Below are 20,307 nucleotides of genomic sequence, written 5' to 3'. Positions count from 1 at the left end.
GTGTAGCCCAGAGAAGAGGAGTGTGGCTGCAGACATGAAGGCTTTCACAGTGGTAGTGGCTGGCTAAGTCAGACTGGCTCAGTCAGCGCCAGACACCATTTCTTCTTATACTGGTTGCAGAATTTAACCAGACAACATGTTTTTTTAAGATTATTAAATTGTGATTAAAGTAATTTTTTTGCGATAATACACTCACAAATTGTAAATGTTTTTTACAGAAAGTATGAATTATATTGTAGAAAAAAAATCAGGTCATATTTAAATATCATACTGAAATGCAGTTGTAGTTTACTGCACATTGCTGGGTTTCTTGAGCCTAGTTAAACTGCAACGCAGACGGTAAGCTAAGTTTTGCGATTATGATGCATGGGATAACCACACATCGCTTGCCTACGTGAACCACCACCACCACTTCTGAAATCTTTTGTGCTGCAGTCTTGGACCAATGGCAGTCGGGTGTGGGCGTGTTCCGAAAGGTGAGCTGCTCTTTGGAGTTTAGTAAATGACTGCAGCAAGATGCACAGAAGGGTCGACTGTGGCTGCTGAGCTCTAAAGCAATGGGACAAATAACTCTTTTGCGATTATTGCGAGGATTTTGATGGGGCAATGAAGATCAACATGGAAACGAAAACGTGTCGCGTCTCGTAAAGCTCAACCAGACAATGGAACTAGCTTCTTGCAGCATTAACAGCTCTTCACCCCGGGGAGGAAATAAAAAAATTACCTGCAGAAGAACAACACATAGCAACGCCGGGATCCAAACAACTACGTGTGGCTTGAACAAGTCACCTGTTCTGGTATGCACTTAAGCCAACGCGTAAAGAAGAAACTCTATTTCGTATGTGTTGGCGAACTTCCCTGGAATTCCTCTACTAGTCGGGAAACAACGAATAGTTCATTTTGCTTGGGATTTGGACTCTACAGCGCTAACCATTCTAGTAACTAGACACATTTATGAAGAAACATGTTCAAATTCCCCGTGCAAGAAACCAGGTCTGTGTATAATTGCAATGGATTCACTATAATGAACCTGTGAAATGTATCTCAGCTAGTTACAGCACGGTCCCCCAACGAACACTGTAACCTGGGTGAGATTTTGTGTCTGCGTCTGTCTCTGTAACTGTCCGTGGTCCTGACCAGAGAACTCAGAGAACAGAGGTGCATTGCATATCGATATCGAAAATGATTCCTTTGCCTATATGGTCTTGAATATTTTTTGGCGGCTTCCTTGGGGATCTGGAATCCGAAAACAAGCAACAGAAGAATTGCTCACCTCTGGAGTCCCTCGTCGCACAAGGAATCGTAGGCTACTATCGGCATTCTAGGCTGTAGCTGTAAACTAAACTGCAAGATGCTTCTCATACCAACAAAAATGTACAGAGTTAACGCCCTCGGAATCTATCTGTGGGAAACTGTTGTTTTTTTCAGGTAAGACACAATATTGCATGCGTCTCTTGGGCAACTGAATTATTCAATTTGACATTTTGGCTGTTTCTAGTGCTATTCGGACGGTACATTGCACCCCTGGTTAACAGAAAAGATCAATGAAAACGAATCCTTCCGGGTCCGTAAGAACAATTTTAGACTACCATAATACCCACACCAAGCTTTGTGTTACTTGTATATGTTTGCATGAACTTATGTCGCCGCATTTCAAACAATTTGATATCATTCCTTCACATAGGCTACTGTCAGTTTGGTTAAGCCGTTAACTGCATTGCATTCAGATGTGTTAACCAGCATTAAACAGCGAACACTAGCGGTCATGGAGCGGTAAAGTCATATCGGCAGCGACTGTCCTTTTTCAACAGGCATGAAGAGAAAACTAATTTAACACCGGACCACCTCACATGTGGTCTTAGCAATGCAGTGTGTGGTCGTGATTATCAGTTGAATATTATCATAAGGCCGTACTCTACTCTGGTCCACTCTTGACACGAGAGAACGTTATTCATATTGCATTTGTTTTATCTAATTATTTCAGGTGCGTTTTTGCTTTATAGTACATACATCTAAACACCAAGCACACTTGTAAATGGATTTCTCTGTTTTTTTTTGTATTTTGTTTACAACATATATATATATATATATATATATATATATATATATAAAGAGTGAGCTATACTGAGTGCATATCAGGTTGAAAATGTGGCAGAATTCCCCCCAGTCGATGACAAAGGCTGCTGCTGTGAGATGGCAGTGCATTATCTTAATTAGAATCCCTGCTTTGTTGAGTGTTTGCAGTGCTTGAAGTTGCAGTGCTATTCGACTCATTCAGCATCTGGTAATAGATGTAATCCTCTATACCTCAATATTTTAGAGGGCTACAAAAGGATGATGGCCTAGTGAACTATTAACCTCTTATATATGGTGAACATTAGAGCAAGAAATGTGGAATATATATAATGAGAAAAAAATGAATTACATTTTATGATTTGCTTTTGACAGTGATCTTAATTTTTAATTGATTAGTCAGAAGAGAATCCTGTTGCTGCCAGTCCATGGATACAAGCAGACTCACACACACACACACACACACACACACACACACACACACACACACACACACACACTCTCACACACACACACACAGGAGAGGGGCACCTTCATTTAGGAATAAAACCCCAGGATAAATCATGGGGGGACCATTTGCGATTTTCATTAAATCTTAGCCTTTTGTAATTATTTAGCATTCTGTGTACCCTGTTTAGTTAATGAACTAGAATCAGGATATTGCAATCTCAGCTCCTGGTGCTGGGCTCGGCAGTTGCTCTTAATTGATATCTCTTTCCCAGCCTCGGCCTAGGCCCCCAAACCTCATTGCCCATGCAGACATATTACCAAACATTGATCACCCTGTCAATGGCAATACAGCTGATGAATACAAATTGTATACAAACATTTTTTTGCTGCCCTCTCCTCCATGCTTTGCACCAACACAATTGATTGATTTCTGTGTTGCGGGTTTTATATTATCCTGAGGTAAGGGTTACGTGTGCAGAGAGGGACAGTCGTGTCTATTAGCAGATGGATGAAATATGAGGTAGCATTACTGCTGCATGGTGCTGGAAGCGGATCGCAATGCTTTGGGGTTTTGAGTAGACACTTTGCTACACACACTTAGCAATATCATTTCATATATGCACTGCTGCAGATGTTATTTGCTTATGTGTCAAGCAGGCAGCATTCTGGCTCGCTGCATGGAAAAACTGGAATGGTGGATCATTATTGTTTTCTATTCGTGGCGCACATGTGCAAACACAAACGAGAATGCAAAACATCCTGGTTATTTGCTCTTTTCACTGACGTGAAATAACCCCCCAATTGTAAGTGCAGAGAGTCGGATTGCAAACTGCCCTCTTGGGGATGTAAAGGCACTGAATCAACTGAAAATGGTGACACCTCTAGAATGAGCCCATCGAAAAAAATATGCCACCCTGTTCACTAAACAGGAGCTTGGTAATTGCCAACACTGTGATTCCTTCCTTCCTTACTGCATTGTTTAGGGATTGTGAGATGCATCTACAAAATGTGTCTGACACAGCACCTATTTCTTTACATGTCAGTGAATAAGGCCTTGTATGAAGTACAAATAATCTCTTTACTCTTTATTGTTAATTTGCTGAAATCGGACTGTTTTAGTGTTTTTTGTTCTTATTCAGTGATATCAACAACATACAAAAGAAATCAACAGAATTATTATAATTATATTATTATTATTATTATTATTATTATCATGGAGGAGGAGGCAACTCGCTGGATTACTACGAGGTCCTCCTGTGTTATGTGGTGCAACACCTTACGATATGTGATTGACCACAGTTTGTCCTTCAGTTGGCCTTGCAGCGGTTGCATTCCTTTGCCCCCCGTTGCATCACCACCTGTGTTATTTTCAGTTACGCAAAAAATCATCCAATCATGCATGATTTGACATTTACCAACAAAATGATGGCCGGGGCCTCTGAGCCTCCAACCCTACGATGCCATGACTCGAGTCCTTCCCATGTTAAACCCTCTGGTGTAATTACCTGAGTAGCGTAGGGCGAGATGGGAAAAGGGTGGGCGCTCTGGTGCTCTGTTGTGATGTGGTTTTGTGTTTTCAGCATCTTTGGCTGTATGTTTTATTTATTAGCATTAATAAAAGAAGCCCACTAAGATGGGGTTGGAGGACATGAGTGTGTCTGACTGGGCACGGCCAAAAGCTGGTGACAACAAAACAATCAAACTCTCCCGGTGGGGTTCTCTATCTTCCCTGTAGCCATTGGGCTTGGGCAAGTTCATTTCCAAAAGGCTGATGTATGGTAATACATTATTGATCACGCGAGAGACGGGGACAGATTACGCCACCAATAAATCACCTTATCGCCAATTACCAATCATTCTGCCCATTCATGGAGAAAGCAGAATCGGTGATGCGAAGCGCTCCAATCAGTAAAGCAATATCGCAGCTTGACACTGGAGAGAGAGAGGGAGAGAGAGAGAGACAGAGAGAGAGAGGGAGAGAGAGAAAGAGAGAGATAGATAGGGAGAGAGAGAGAGATAGGGAGAGAGAGAGAGAAAGAGAGGAACCCTCCCTTTCGGCATTGTCTGTTTTAAGCTTAAACACCAATGAAGAATTCATGAAGGTGGTCTAGGGGAATGACCTATGACATGATCACAACCAAGATTCTATCTCTATTCGGTTACACACACATTCACACACACTCTCACACACACACACACAGACACACACACACACACACACACACTTACACTTACTTACACACACTCACACACACTCTCTCTCACACACACACACACACACACACACACACACACACACACACACACACACACACACACACACACACACACACACACACACACACACACATACACAAAACAAACTGGTCTCCCAGCCAAACGGTCGGAAGGAAATCCCTGATCTGTTGCCGGTGAGGGGCTTTGATTTCCTGAACGCGCTACAAAACGCCGAGGACGAGATCAATTAGGATTCTGTTCTACGGTGGCTTAAAGAACATAATGAGGTACACTTAGGGCTAATGATTGGAGCTTCAGCATTAAAGAATGCAGACCCGCGAGGTCCATTTGCATATTATTTTCTGGCAGAATGCTCCGTGCTCAGCTCCTTCTTATCCTGCAGCCTCAGCAGTGCTGGCTGGCTGTCTGGGAGGCCTGCGATCACCCTCGGCCCGGCATTGATCTCTGACAATTACAGCGACATCGCTGCTTTGATCACTAAAATCTCCAATCATTAGAAACACGCCTGGTTGAAAAAAATCGCAGAAAAAGGCAGAGTGGTGGAAGCAGCGGTTTCGAAAGGTGCTCTGTGCTAAGTGTTTTACTCACGATGCGACTCCGATTATCGAGGAAGCTGGAGGCTGAGGAGAGAATGATGAGAGGCCTTGAGAGTGGCTGAAAAGCACCCAAAGTGAATGCAGTGGAAAAGGGAGAGCGTCCCCAATTTCACACTGTCACATACGTTTATCCCCCCAGCATGTGGTCCATGTAGTGATAGACAATCTGTGTAAATGAGTCAGTGTAATCTGTCACACCGTGACTAATCTAGTTAAAGCCTCACTGTTGTGACCGTACACCCAGAGCGTATCTAATACTTTTAAGCTATATACACACATTATGGAGCGAGTGCCATGCATGACACTTGCACACTGTGTGTTTTGCCAGTCACGGGGCACAAGGCAAGTGGCTGTCTTAGTGAATCGATATGGTGACACTTCACTGCACTTTAATAAAAGTGTTCCAAGCCCAGAATTGATAACCGATAAAAATGCAAAGTATAAATTTGATAAAGCCGTATGTTCCCGGGATTATCAACACACAACAATAGTCCTGGCATCAACATAAATACGGCACAATATACCATGTATTAAATATAATGTATGATGTATAAATATATATAATAATATAATGTATGAAGTATATTAATACAATTCTTGGGCCTTACTGTCACCACAAGTTCAAGCATGCTTCTATAAGACGAAAAAATAAGTAAATGTTAATTAAAAATGTAAACTATAAGCACACAGAGGCTTTATCTTTCAACTTTCAGTGATCACTAGTTTGTCAATTTCTCCCAGGAGAGATTGCCTCAGGGAAAAGTAGCAGAGAGATCATTCTGGTTTATCAGGATCATCCTTAAACCCCCATATCCACACACCCACACAGTGGTAATCAACGAGGCTAATGGAGCTCCTGCCATGCTCATTAGATACTGTTCCTCAACCATACTTGGAGACCACAGAGCTGTGCAGTAACTCTCGGTCTGTAATGATCTTATGCTTTGAAAATGTGGGTCTTTTCCGTAAACACTACTTGTTTGCGAGGTACATAACAACAGGGATAGATCATTAAGACTGAGCATCTGACTCAGTGGCTAAAAACAAAATGAAATACAACCAGAAGGAAAATCTTCTGAAAATGTGAGGTACCGAAAATCGCTGTAATCTATGAATCAACATTTCTCAGAATAATTAATCTTTTGCGAGGCCCTTTCAGAGTGGCCATAACTGGCACTGTGGCCAGTTGCATTGATTGAACACATTCTGCACAGTACAGGCAGAAATAATTGAATATGTTAATTTATCTATGTGGTATGGGTGTTGTGTTGGTGTTAGATGTGTCTAAGGGGTCTACACTGCATTTCATCTGCTTGGACTGTGAATGTGAAAACCATTTTTTGGTCTGATGTTCATTCGCTGATATGAATGTGCATTTTACATGTGGCCTAAAAATACCTACCATTTAGATTTGTCCAGAAAATACTGACATGGAAAAAAAACACTGAAATACTGATGTATACTGGAAAATACTAGAAAAAAAACACTGAACTACGGATACAGAAAAACAAGAATGAACAATTTGAATTAGAAAATGTAGCACTCAAATTCTATGAACGCCCCTCTCGAAAAGCTTAAGAATTAGTCTGGCCTCAGTGAGAGTGAGAGACAGAAAGGGAGGGAAAGAGAGATAGTTTGAGTCCTGAAGCCTTTGGGGAGAAGCGTCCATGTGACTGCGGCTTGGACACTGACCTGACAGCTAGGGTGACCCAGGCGCAGGGGAACAGTGAGGAGCCGCTGTTAGACAGCCTAATTTACTCCACGTCCCCTCCATCTGACATTCGCCGTTGTTTTTGATTCGGAGGAGGACATTTTGAAGATTGCAGGGTGGTGTTTAATGAAAATCCTTTAGCCTCTGCGACTAGATGTATTGGCCAAAGCGCTGACTGGGTATTGCCATTAACAGTGTGCGCCTGTGTGTTGCATTTTATTGTGTAAAAGACTCTGGAGAGACATTTGTTGCTGGTAATTCATTTTTATCCCTCCTTCTTTTTAACCACATCTGAGGAATTTCTTGTGGAATACAAAAGATTTGTAGTTTTACGAGGCCTTGCAATTTCCTGAATCATATTTTACCATGCAAATGAATACCTAATGAAGGCATGTCATGGTATGTTGTGAAACTGGGAATCATTTTGTATGCAAGTGATGGGTAATAAACATGTCCTCTCGTTTGTTCTCTCTCTCCTCTGTTCCAGCTTGGCGGCATCAAAAGAAGCAGCAGCTCGCAAAGCCAGCACACCGATGCCCCCGTCAGAGTTCTTGGATAAACTCATGGGAAAGGTGTCGGGTTACGATGCAAGGATCAGGCCTAATTTTAAAGGTAGGACCGCAACCACCAGGGCCCCGTTGGGCAACACAGGAATGTAGCCCATCAGAGCCTGTGCCTGATCCATGCTTACCATAGCCAACCTTTCATTTAGCCCAAATTCCTGCTTTGGGAGTTGATGATTTTAGTCATTTTTGAGCTATGCTGTATGTGTACAGACCTCAGAGAAACAATCAGCTATCAATTACAACTGATGTTAATTTCCGTTCGATGCAGAACTTGCAATGCATGATTTTGAGGTATTTCTTTCCAGCTTTCAAAAATCTTGGCATCTGGCTTATAACGTTTTCTAGGCTCTATCACAAAACTGGATGGCAATCACACATGCTGAGGATTATTCGATATGACACAAATGCATGACAGTCCTAAAAATACCGTGCTACAACCCTGGCTTCATGGAATAATGCATGACACCTGCCTAGCTGAAAAAGATATTTTTGGAAGAGGCACAGTATCCTCCAATACTACTGCTCAAGATTGACTTGGATGATGATCTCTGACTTTCCCAGGCTGGCTACATTCCTGTATGTAACCAATTACGTTGTCTCGAAACGAGTGAGTGTATGTCTGGTGGTGGGGAAAAAAACAACACTTGGCATCCAATATGGTGTATTGCTGTTTGCTGTATATTAACAATGATAGTGACGTACACTCCCAAACCCGATGGCACTGAAAAACAAATCTAAAAGATACATGTCATGTATGAGGTTTCATTATTGGAAAGTTGAAAGCAATTATAATGGCAACCCTCCAAATTGTTTTGAAGACCAAATATTACACACAATGTTTACATTTTCCATCTATAAAAGCACAATGTCTGATATAACAATTGAAATTTGCTGAGACCTACTGTATCTGAAAGCTGTTGGCTGTGCTCATTCGTTTTCTCTGGGATTTATTGGGTAATAGTTTGGGCGACCCAGCATTGCGCATGTGTTGCTCAAGGGCCTAGGCTGGTTGAGTTAGTGACCCATGTTCTAACCCAAAATATGGCTCTGCACTCAAACATGGTTTTATTCCCTTCATTTTCTTGACATTACACAACCAAAAAGAAAAGAAAGATAAATTGCGTCCACAAGCAAAACCAAAGTGTATGTGCTGTTGCAGCATAAGAGGCCACAAATGGATACAAGTGGCAAATTTGTCATGACTTTACACACTTGCTAACCTGCTCTGATGGTCATAGAGAGAGAGAGAGAGAGAAAGAGAGAGAGAGAGAGAAAGAGAGAGAGAGAAAGAGAGAGAGAGAGAGACAGAGAGAGAGAGAGAGAGAAAAGCCTCTTCTAATGATTTTTTGATGGCGTGCATCTTCTCTTTGCTCCTGGCAAAGATTGCGTTTTTGTGCAGTGTGCGGTAAAACTCAACTCATGAAGGAGAAATGCACTGTGACATTTTGCAGTTTTTCTTTGGTTCTCCTAAGTAAAAGTAATAAAGGCTTTTCAATGGTTCTGCTTTGTCAAAAAAAAAAAACGGTGGGTTTGTGGGTTGCTGACATGTAATGCCATGTTGTTAGGGACTCCATGATGCACAGAACAACATTTATCCCAGCACTGTCTTGTGATGCAACTTTGCTTTAAGCATTCCTCCTCAGAAAAGTAAAACGTACACACACATGTTCTTAAAGAATTGATTAACTTAATGGCTAAATTGCTCACTAAAAAAACTGTGTTTCCATCTGACATTAAAAAGCAGAACAGGCTAGTTGTGTTACAAGAGGAGGTCTTTTGTTAGGGGAATGTACAATTTTGAGACTTCACTGGTATCAGTTTTCACTCTATATTCTCATTCATTAATGTTGGCTGTTTGCCTGAAAAAAAGGAAAATGTAAATTGTGGAGGGTTGCTTACAGAAAACAAACAGAAAAACAAACAAACAAACAAACTCCGAAAGGAGTGTTTTATGTGAGATTTATTTTAGGTTTGTGATGCAGCAGTACACCTTGTCAAATAGCCACAATTGCTTCTGATGTGGTTCTCAGCAAAAATAAATAAATAAGTAAAGCTTTAAAAAAAAAAATGTGCCTGAGGCTGTGAATGTGCCAGCATGGAGGGAATTACACTGATCGTGACTGGGACTCGCTGTGGGAAATCCTTTCTGATTGGTTTAGCTGGATTTCGTCTGAAACAGATCAGCCAATGATGGCATATTTAGGACACCCCATGTAGTGACATCTGACCGAGTCATGCGAGGCTCTCCTGCACTTAGATCTATATGTACTGTTTGTCTGTACACGTATATATTTAAATGCAGAAAGATTAGCATTTCTCACAATAATAATCCTCTTATAATGGGTATAACATTAATCCCCTTTTTTGTGAAAACAAAATGTCAAGAGGCCTGTTAGCATGGCCGCACACTTTTGAATGATGGTAAAGGGACATTACTTCCTCTTCGACTTCCCCCTCTCCCACACTTCACAGCTTGTTGACAGATGAAAGTACTCCATGAGAGAGACTGGGTTCCCTTGAACTGGCAAACAGGAGGCTGTGTGGGAGGGTGGGGGTGAGGTAGGGGGGGGGGTGCAGGGAGGCATGAAGGCAGACAGACAGCCAGGTAGGCCGCGGTGTGTGCGCAGAGCGGATCGAAGTGATGAATGGTATGGAGCTCAGCTGCGGTGGACGCTCTCCGTTTTAACCTTGTCCCTCCTCATCCGTCAGCCTGAGGAGCAGAGGGACTGATGGCCGCGAGTCTGCGCACATTCCCGGCCCCAGACATCACCACCCTGGGGTGCTGCTTCCCTCCTGCTGCTTGCCCTCCAAAAACACCCCCCCTTCCTCCTCTCTCTCACACACACACGCTGTCTCAAAAAACCTCCTCTTCCTGCCCACTTCTGTGCACAACTGTCAGAGAAATCTGCAAAAAGCCCCATCAGGGTTTGCCACAGTAAACTCTAGCATTGCAATAGTGCCCTAGAAGAAAAAAGCCATTTTGCTTATGGGTTACTTTACCATGTGGTCCTATAGTCACGATTAGTGTAAAATTATGGAATGGAAAAAAATAGAATTTCTGTAAAAATATAAGACATGGAAAAATATGTACATGATTTGTAAATATACAGTTTGGTACAGTATATTTACTGACTGCTTTTTTCTTTCCTTTGCGATGTCTATGACCTCTTAGCGTCCAAAACTCACTGTTTCAAACCATGCAGGAAAAAAAATATATTAGCTGGTGGAGCTTGACATTAATTTGGTACTATCAGTACTTCTTTAATTGGCATTTAATAAGCTTAATGGGAATTCGCTCAGAGTACCAGGGTGCAGGGTTCACATACAAATGGCAATGGTGAACCAAATGGAGTCTTTCTGTCCTGAGGTCATCCGGAGAATGTTTTTTTTTTAAAGACATATCTTGTTTTCTGTTTCACTTGCTAACTGTCTTTAAGGTCTTGGTTGGAGAGGAATGTTTAATTTAACAGTAATGATTTTTTTTTGTTTGATTAAAAAAAAAATGTCTTTGGTAGTGGAGTGGTGTGTGCCTATTTAGCATATCCTACTTGTTTTCTGCTGAGGAGCTGAAGATGTGTGTTTGGGGTGTGTGTGTGTGTGTGTGTGTGTGTGTGTGTGTGTGTGTGTGTGTGTGTGTGTGTGTGTGTGTTTGTGTCAGGTAATGACTCCTGAGGCATTTGGTTGACTGTTTTGTTTTGGTATTTTTCCTGCGATGGTGACTAACAGTCATGGAATGAGACCAAAAAGAAGAAAATGAGAATAAAGAAAGAAAGACAGGAAATAAAATACGAGAAGAGGAGACAAGAGAGTAGAGTAAAAAAAGAACATTTCTGTCAACAATATTTTTGGAGCACAAATGGGGCTATGTTTGGGTGAATGTAGTTTAACAGCTGAACAATAGGAGATAAAAAAAATACCATCTGAAAGTCATCTTCAAGACTACCAGTTCAGTGTTGTTGTTTTGTTTATGCTGTTCAAAGTGGAAAGAATAAGGACACGTGGCAACAAAATAAGAATGTAAATGGCTGGCTTGATCCACAGGCATCAAAGCTTATCTAATGTCTCCTGCTGCTGAGCTGGAGAAGGTGCTTTAAAAAAATAACTAAATAAAGGACTGCGTGCCAGGCTTCTGTATCACATCAGAAATGTTCAAGGAGGGATGATTACGCGCAACAAAACAAAGACACCACTTCCAGATGGGACAGAGGGTAGCGCTCCTTGTTGTTGTTAATTTTTCAATTTTATATTTAACCTTGTTTTTTATATATTTCAAATTTTCTTTTAGCTGGCCCTTTATTGAGGGAAAGAAAAACAAGTTAATAGGTTTCTCTTTAATTGAGACTGATTGACCCATTCAAAGAACTTTAGTTACACCCTCTAAATGAAACTATGATTGATTTTGGACAACTGCTGTAATTGGCTATTGTTAGTGAGTGAGAGGCTTTGCACAGGCGAATCCTTGTCTTAGGAGCTGGATCAGCAGTTAGGACCTTACAAAGATCTCGCTCACAAAGGATAAGCAGCTTTTGGATGTTCAGGATTAGGCTGACACAGAGGGATTGGTCCAACCACAGTCAGATAGCAGAGAGGAAAAAGCACGCACACATCAGACAAACACACACACACACACACACACATCAGACAGCTTAAATGCTGCAGTGAGTTGAAGTTCACATTCAGTTCCGATCATTTTTAAAGAGATTTCCATGTCAAATCACACAGGAACATGAGACATCTGATGATAATCTTCATATAGTCACATGAACTCCCTCGACATGGCTGTTGTCAAGCAGAAAACATTAGTTCACCGTTTACAAAGCCAAGTATTAGCATGGTGTCTCTAGAGCTGTAGCTCAACATTGATTGGTGCAAGGCCAATCTTTAGTGCTGTCTTTGTGACACGCTTTGACATTTACGGTTCCAATGGAGTCTTTCGGTGCTCAGTGACCAGGAAAAACAGTTCACTGCAGCAATCGCTTCAGGTGTCAAATCAATGATGTGTCTTTTTTGTTTTGGGGTAGAGTTTCGACACAGTGGTATGAGAATGGAAGCTTCTGTGTTTGTCTTTGAAAAGCCACTTACACACACGGACAATGGTCATCAGGATAGGGGCAATAGTACTGGTTGGCATAGCAACTCGTGGGACCAGTTGGGATAACAAATCATGTGGCCAGCGCTTTGCTGCTTAGCTAATTATCTTCAGTTGTGCTCTACATATTAAACTGATAAAAGATATGGCAATTTTGACAGTTGCTCTTTAAAAGTCCATCATGTCGTATGGCAATACTAATTAATTTACTGAGGAAGAAAATACATCAACAGCAGTTTTCTTCTCTGTCAAATAATGAATGTTGTGTAGTCACAGCATCTTTAATGCTTTTGCTCTCTAGACTTTGTTCCCATTCCTCTTGTATTTGCACACCTCTGCAACCCAGTAGGAAGAGCTGCCATCAGAACTCTTTCAAGGCACGCGTTCAAACAATTTACATCTCTCAATTTAAACAACCTGTTGCCAAGATATAAAAAAGAAAATCCATTTGTGCTTATACATATTTATAGATTTCCTGCAAAAATTGCAAACATATCTAAGTGAAGCCAGTATGACATGTAGTCTTTGCTCTCTCTCTCCTTTTTTCGCTCTCACTCTCATCTCCTTCCTCTCTCTCTCTCTCTCCCTCTCTCTCTCTCTCCCTCTCCGGTGAATTGCATCTTTTAGTGCATTTTGCTAACCCACCTCTGCCTCCTGTGAAGCGATTTTGCATCGCAACCGCACTCCTCCTTCTCCTCCTCCTCCTCCCCCCCCACCCCCCACCCCCCCACAGTCCATCTCCGCGCATCTTCTCTCCTTCCCGCTTTGACGTTAGCACAAAACAGCTGCATCCCCACCTGCTCTTGCCTCCAGTATGTTGGCCCCCCACAGTCTTGCCCCCCTACAAAACAGTTCTGAGCCTCAAGTGTTGGAAAGTAATATTAGATGACTGAGACGTGCTTTTTTTTCATGTTTTTACCAATTTTACTATTACTCTTCCATATCCTATTCTTCTTCTTCTTCTTCTTTCTTCTTCTTTTTGTTGTTGTTTTTCCGCAAAGAAAATAACAGCATAAATACGTTGCTGTTAGAACTGTGTTTAATCCTGATGTTTTTTTTATTAGACCCACAAGGCCCCAAACCGGATGGTACTCACAAGAAAGGTACTTTCCACTTCATTCATCCAGGAACATGCAAGTTACTCATATAGACTTTGTTCCATGATGAGCAATAACAAAAAAAGAGAGATGCTCTGCGTTTGAGTGTTGTATGTTGTTGTATCTGACGGATATCACGCAAGAAAGTAAAAGCAAACCTTTCTCAGGAAAGGAAACAAAGGCACACTGCTTTGAAAAGAAATGGAAAAAAAGAAAGCTTGGCAATGAAGTTGAAAACAAATGGGTTTGGGCCTGTCTCAGTCAAATCACCAACCAAGGAGAGCTTAAACAGCATGAAGCAGTAGAGTGATAGCTCACTTGTAGATCTGAAAAGGATACTGTAGGTGCACCTACGGTACTCTCAGATGAATGTACTTAAAACAAGAGCATGTGGTAAACAATTGTACAGATTGTGAGCCTTTGTGTGAAAAAACTATTTTTTTTTTGTCAAGAGGGACAAATGAGAGTAATTACAATCTGTTTTATACGCTCAAGTCAGTGTTTTGATGACAGGGAATGAGCCGTGGTTTCAAACAAGCGAATGAATTTTATGGTCACAGATGCGGCTGTCATGGAATGCTGATGCTCAATTCGTTTTTTTTTTTTCCGTAATGAACATGTGCTAAATATGCTGTCGAATTTGTACCAAATATAGGTTCAACAACTGTTTTATCTTTTCAGTTAATTAAATATTCTCTGAATACACAGTCGTAATTTGCTCAACCATCTTGAAGAAGGTGAGGTATTTTGAATATGCAGTTTGAATGTGGATCTTGAGCCCATCTCTACAGAGGGTACAGTGGTTCAGCATTGTTAAATATTCAAGGCATTACTTGATGCAGAGAAAGCTTGGCTGATTCGCAATATTCTCAGTCGTGCTTGTAGCCTGAAGTGATTGATTTTCATTTTCTGTTGTTGCGGAAAGCAACAACATATGGGCAAATCAAATATGTCTTAGGGGGAGAATACATAGTCTGGACCCTTGATGCATATGAGTGGGTTCTGTTAAGCCTTGACAGGAAGTGAAGTTCCACTGGTCACTCAAACAGCAAGACCATTTTTACATATTTACATATATAGATAACATAATTTAATATATTCTATACCATGACCTAATATATATCAAAGAGTAGAAAAGCCACACACACTGATCATAAAAACAAATGCACTGGCATCTTGGTGTGTGTCAAGCCTCCCACTCCTACTCTTTTGACTGCATGATTGTAGCATAAGCTAGCTAGCAGGGCATGCCTTTAGATGAGCATCAGTGTGCTAACCCTCCCTGGGCGACCTGTTTGGAGTGGTCTTGTCCGGCCCGATGTGGTCATTTTGAGCAATGGGGCTGGGTGGCCCATTCAGCACATCCCTAAACTGGCCTGGCGGGCCCGGCACAGGCCATAGATTGTGATGAGAGGGGTGTTATTTAGCTTTATTAAGGGGTGCTCAGCACATTACGTGCACGGCTCACCCCAGGATACGCAGGCTTTATGTTGACTAATGCGGCCCTCCGAGCTGTTTGTCATTGTTGCTGTACTGTTTCTAAATTAGCCTGATGCTTCGAGACTGCTGTCTGCAGAGGCTAGTGCCTCATGTTGTTTCTGAATGTCTGGTTATGGCTCATCAGGGTTGAAGCTGATGTTTGCAGAGATGAAGGATTGTCGTTGTTTTTGAGGGCTGTGCCTTAGCTTGATTCTGATGTCAGGTGAGATAAAAGATTGCTGCTGCTACGTACTGTATGTGGTGATAGAATGGCAACAGCATGGAATGGTTTGCATTAAGCCTAATACGGTAATGTTTGCAGGTTTTGGGAAGCTGTACAGTTTATTTGGTTGACTTGTTACCCTAATAATGTGTTCAGTTCAACCATTTGGCCCTTCACAGGAGACAACTATGTTATTTTATTCTAAAATCTAAGCTAGCTTTACTATTGGTCTCACTCACTCACTTTATAATTTCTGTCACTGGAGTATGTGGACATGGTTAGGGTTTGGGAAGTAATAGCCGGGAGAGAGATGCTCTAAGGGGCCAGAGACATAGGGCCAGAGCAGCAACCCTCAAACTACAGGCTGCAAAATTGGCTATTGTTGGTCCCAGGCATGGTCTCAGAACAGGCTTAATAGAGCACAATGACCGTGACTTTCCCTCTGTGAAAATGAACAAAGTTCACTTCTATTTTCTCACCTCTGTCTCTGAAAAGCGACGGTGCTCATTGTTTACGATGTATTTTACCATACTACAGGTGAATAATACTGCTTTTCACGTTATAGTAGATCTTTGCTACTGGCCAGAGCCTATGCTATGTCTAAGTGTGAATAATGAGAGGATCAAGATCAAGCTACGCCACTGGCACACACCAATCTGTTGAATACAAATCTGACACCATCTAATAAAACACATAATTGAGTGGAAAAAATATTGCACCATTTGTGAGAAAACACTGTCAATTAGGATTATCTCTGAAAAACATGTACCGAGGCTAACCTTTTTTTATCTGACATGTTTTCAGAAGTCTGTTCGCCCTGAAGCAAAGAGTAGAATGTCTGCAATTTGGAGAGGGAAGTGTGTTTTTATTGTGTTTATTTTTGATGAGCCACAGTTACAGACTGGCTGTGCCGATCTCGTTGCAACAACATGTAGGCTGCTTATTCAAATCTCAGTCTTCTTCCTTTTAATCTGTCTCCACAAACTGTTTCGTCTCACACAAAGATGAAAGTATGAGGATAGATTGAGTGATACCCCGACATATTGATAAAAAGGCTTACCATATCTGCTAGTGGACCCTAACTTGTCTCAATGTCGAACAGAGAACAGAGATTGTTCATTTGTGCACTGAATGGTTGATTTTTAACAACAGGCTCATCAGGACATCTGAAAATTCTCATGAAGTCTCTTCTTGTGAAATGATCTAAAAAGTTATGTCAAGGGCAATTATAATTTTTATACAAATTCAAGAATGAAAATAATGCTTTATTGTGTTACGATATGTCAGGCCTCATGAAGCTGTTTAATATACATTTCTTCCACTGGTGGTGATGGTGAGACTTTGTTTTCACCCCACGGTCAAGCCAACTTTCACTGAAGACAACCGTTTCTTTCTTAGTATTCAGTCATATTTCAACATGGATGAACCCACTTCATTTAAGTTCAAACTGTCTACCCCGAGTAATCCAATATAATCAAGCCTCGGCCCCTGCGTTCTCCATCTCCTGTCTCAAACAGTGGCCCCACTATTGATTTATGTCCCTCTGAAGTCGCTCTCCTCCGAGGCTGTCATGTTTGCCCATCAGTCAGCCCTGGCCTCAGGGGCAGGAAAGGATTTCAGTGATTTACTGGGATGTCATTACTTATAGGCAGGTGACACAGCAAACTCCGAGGCTCTCTCGCTCGCCAGCTCTCTGCGAATGTGGCGAGCTGTCAATATCCAGGTACTCCAACCTGTGCATCCATAATGAATTTTTAATACAAATGTCCCCCTAATGGTGAGAAATGCCCTGGGCTATGTGGAACATATGTGGAGTGATAATCTTTCTCTGCTCTCTGTGCACTGCGCTGTTTGTGCCAGATATCTTGTGTCCCCATAACGTGGAAGTGTGTGCATGTGTGTATAATCAATGATGGTTGCTGTACATGTAAATATTTAATATCAATGGTGTTTTGAGTATTTTATATTTTGTCAACTATCCTTTGAATTCATGGAGCCCCACACAAAATAAGCAGTCTGTGTCTGTCTGTCTTCTCTTTGATAAAGGGATTCTGTGTTTTTTTCCTCCCCTACCATCCTCCTTCTGTCTTTTTTCCTCCTCTTCTGCAAACTCAATTTTACAGCTGCTTAACATAATTCCAGAGTATCGTGGACGAGAGCAGCGTATGAAAATGCCACCCTGTTGACATGATGGCAGGCTCGGCCTGCTGAGGTTATTGAGAAAATGCAGCCTGATTTATTTGTTTTGCCAAGTATAAGCACTTAGCTACTGTGCCGGCTTCGGACGCTATCTCGAGGCTTGAGATGAGATGGAACCATTGCACCTGGTGTCAGCACAACAAGGACACTGCATTACAAAGAAAAAGGAAACAAAATAACGCTTCACACATTTTTCAGTAGTTTTCAGGATGTTCCAAATAGCTGTTTCAGAGAGGCCCTTCAACTCTCTGTCTCCCTGTCCCCGTCTATTTCCTTGTAAAGCCACTGTACCCATTTTTTTTCAGGGAAAAGTCAATCTGGTGGAGAGATGTTGAGGGTGAGGTGAGCTGAGGTGTTAACTTGCACATCTCGTAATTTTCAAGGTGGAAGTTTTATTTTTTGTGTTCACTGCAGCTCCCTAAGCCTGTGTAGAATATCTATTAGCTCAATAAAACTCTAAACCAGCCTTGGCAACACCTAATAGGTGCCGGCTGAGCAACATAAATATTTAATGACTCAAACCCATTGTGCCTTTTTTTGCTGAGAGCAGCTCGATTTCAAGCATGGCCAATATCATTAAGGTTTTTTTTGTATTATTATTTTTATTTGGGCACATTTTCGTCACCTTCCTCTATGCGCCAAACAACTTGAGTGCCTGGTGTCCGTGCCTGTAAATCAGCCTTGGTCTTGTCCTGCCCTTCTGAGGAAGACGACTTTCATTTTCCTTTTTTAATTTTCTGTCCTCATCTTTTCTGGGTCTGGGTATTGATTGATCACATAATGAATGGTGGTAAAGGGACAAACTGTGCAGTGTGACTGGTTAATATCAACTTGATGAGGTGAATAGGGTTATGATGGACTTTAAAACTGAGTTGTATTTGAAGGTGACGTTCAGGACAGAAGCATTTGTCATTCCTAAGACTCATCACCATTATGCCAAAGGCTGCCACATAACACAGCAAGAGAGCTTCATAGCAAACAACCCACGTATACTATGGACATCACGCTCCTCTTTAGAGTTATATTAATTATAGTAATATATCTAGGAAAATGTAATTATTATTATTATTATTATTATTATTATTATTATTATTATAAGAGGCGGACTCTGTTGTTACTGCTGTTGTTGCTGTGTCTGCTGTCGTCTCTTGACTGTGGTGCTCCAGGTCAGTTGACAGAAAGACAGTGGCACAAATCACTCTCTGCTATGAATCACCCTGGTCTGACAGTTCATGAGGTCTACACTCACTCAACTACCCCGTCCCCCCCGTCCCCCCACCATCTCACAGACCTTCACGCACACACACATACTGACATACGCATACTCACGCAATATAAAACCAACGAAAATTCAGGAATGAAAAGCGAGGGCGAAGACGGAAACAGAGGGAATGTTAGAGAGAAAGGAAAGAAAGGAACAGAGAGATGGTGAGAGAAGAAGAGGTTCAATGACCCGATGGAAGAGAAAGACGGAAAGAGAAAAAATGAAAAAGGAGGGAGAACTAGAGGAGTGGGAGAGAGAGAGAGAGAGTGAGAAAGGACATTAGCTAGCTTGCCGCGGACCTGCGTCACACACACTGCAAAGAACGTCAGAAAAGACAAATTATTGTACCCACTTAGTGAGCTGCCTCTGGAAGGAAAGGCAGAACATTATTGGGCTGGGTAAAGGGAGCCACCGAAGTACAAACTCATTCCACTGCATCGGCCCGTGTTTAAATCTTACCTCTTTACATATTCATATAAAAATACCTTCTTCATTATCACTTTCTTTATTATTCACTATTATCTCGTTTATTTTTTACACATTTTTACAAACGCGTAATTGGCATCTAGGTCTCGTATCAAGGTAATATGCATTTCATTTGGATGCGACATGCCTTACTTCCTCTGTAATGACAAACATTGAATTTCAAAGGCAACATTTTCCGCTGGGCTCATTTTAATGTTGTGTCATATGTTGATGCGGCCATGTGTAGCGTGTCCTGATTCACCAATCTCTCTCATCTTATTACATTTCCCTCATTCTTCTTCTCTCCTGTAATTTATTCATTTTCTACCCTGACCTCTGGATTGACTGCCTGCAAAGGAAGAACAATCAGGCAAACATATTGTACATATATTAAGTCTTAAGAATGCTGATCACAGTTCATTACAGTTCAGGATAAGGCAAATATGTTGTGGCCTTTGCCGATGTCCGTATGTTTTTTTTTTTGCTTGCTGTTTTTCAGCAAATTCATATGCAAGGTTTGGTGTTTCAACATGTCATAAAAATCTCAGGCTTGTCACAGATTTGATAACCTACGGTTATGTGTGTGCGTTGTTTTCCTTAATGCACGTATACTTGTCATTTTTTGGTGGCTTTTTCATCTGAGTATCTTATCCAAGGTCGCAGAGAGTAATACTCCGTATGCTGTGTGTTTTATGTCCTTCGGAGACCATAATGGCCTCACGACCCACTCCGACTTCATTGAGAGTCAGCCCTTGTCATGATGTAATGACATTTATGCCTGCACTCTTGGGTAATGTGGCTTTCGGAAAGAGTCACTCCAATATAGAATTATTTAATATAACCTTGAGTCTACTATC

General features: G+C 41.5%; 1 protein-coding gene across 2 annotated transcripts in view; it reads left to right on the top strand.

Annotated features, from left to right (window-relative positions):
* Window positions 1-389: 389 nt before the first annotated feature.
* glra1 (glycine receptor, alpha 1) overlaps window positions 390-20,307 on the top strand; it is a 44,770-nt gene continuing 24,852 nt past the window's right edge. Inside the window, exons 1-3 of one of the 2 annotated variants that reach the window (XM_031587045.2) lie at window positions 390-1,428; window positions 7,556-7,680; window positions 13,788-13,826. In XM_031587045.2, the coding sequence (XP_031442905.1) occupies window positions 1,352-1,428; window positions 7,556-7,680; window positions 13,788-13,826 (241 nt within the window). In that variant the 5' untranslated portion in view covers window positions 390-1,351. The remainder of the gene's footprint in view (window positions 1,429-7,555; window positions 7,681-13,787; window positions 13,827-20,307) is intronic. The other variant, XM_012834376.3, reaches the window with a different exon arrangement.

The sequence above is a fragment of the Clupea harengus genome, chromosome 20 (genome assembly GCF_900700415.2).
Source record: "Clupea harengus chromosome 20, Ch_v2.0.2, whole genome shotgun sequence".
Taxonomy (NCBI): domain Eukaryota; kingdom Metazoa; phylum Chordata; class Actinopteri; order Clupeiformes; family Clupeidae; genus Clupea; species Clupea harengus.
The sequence above is the reverse complement of the archived record's forward strand: the minus strand, read 5'-3'. Positions and strand labels throughout refer to the sequence as shown.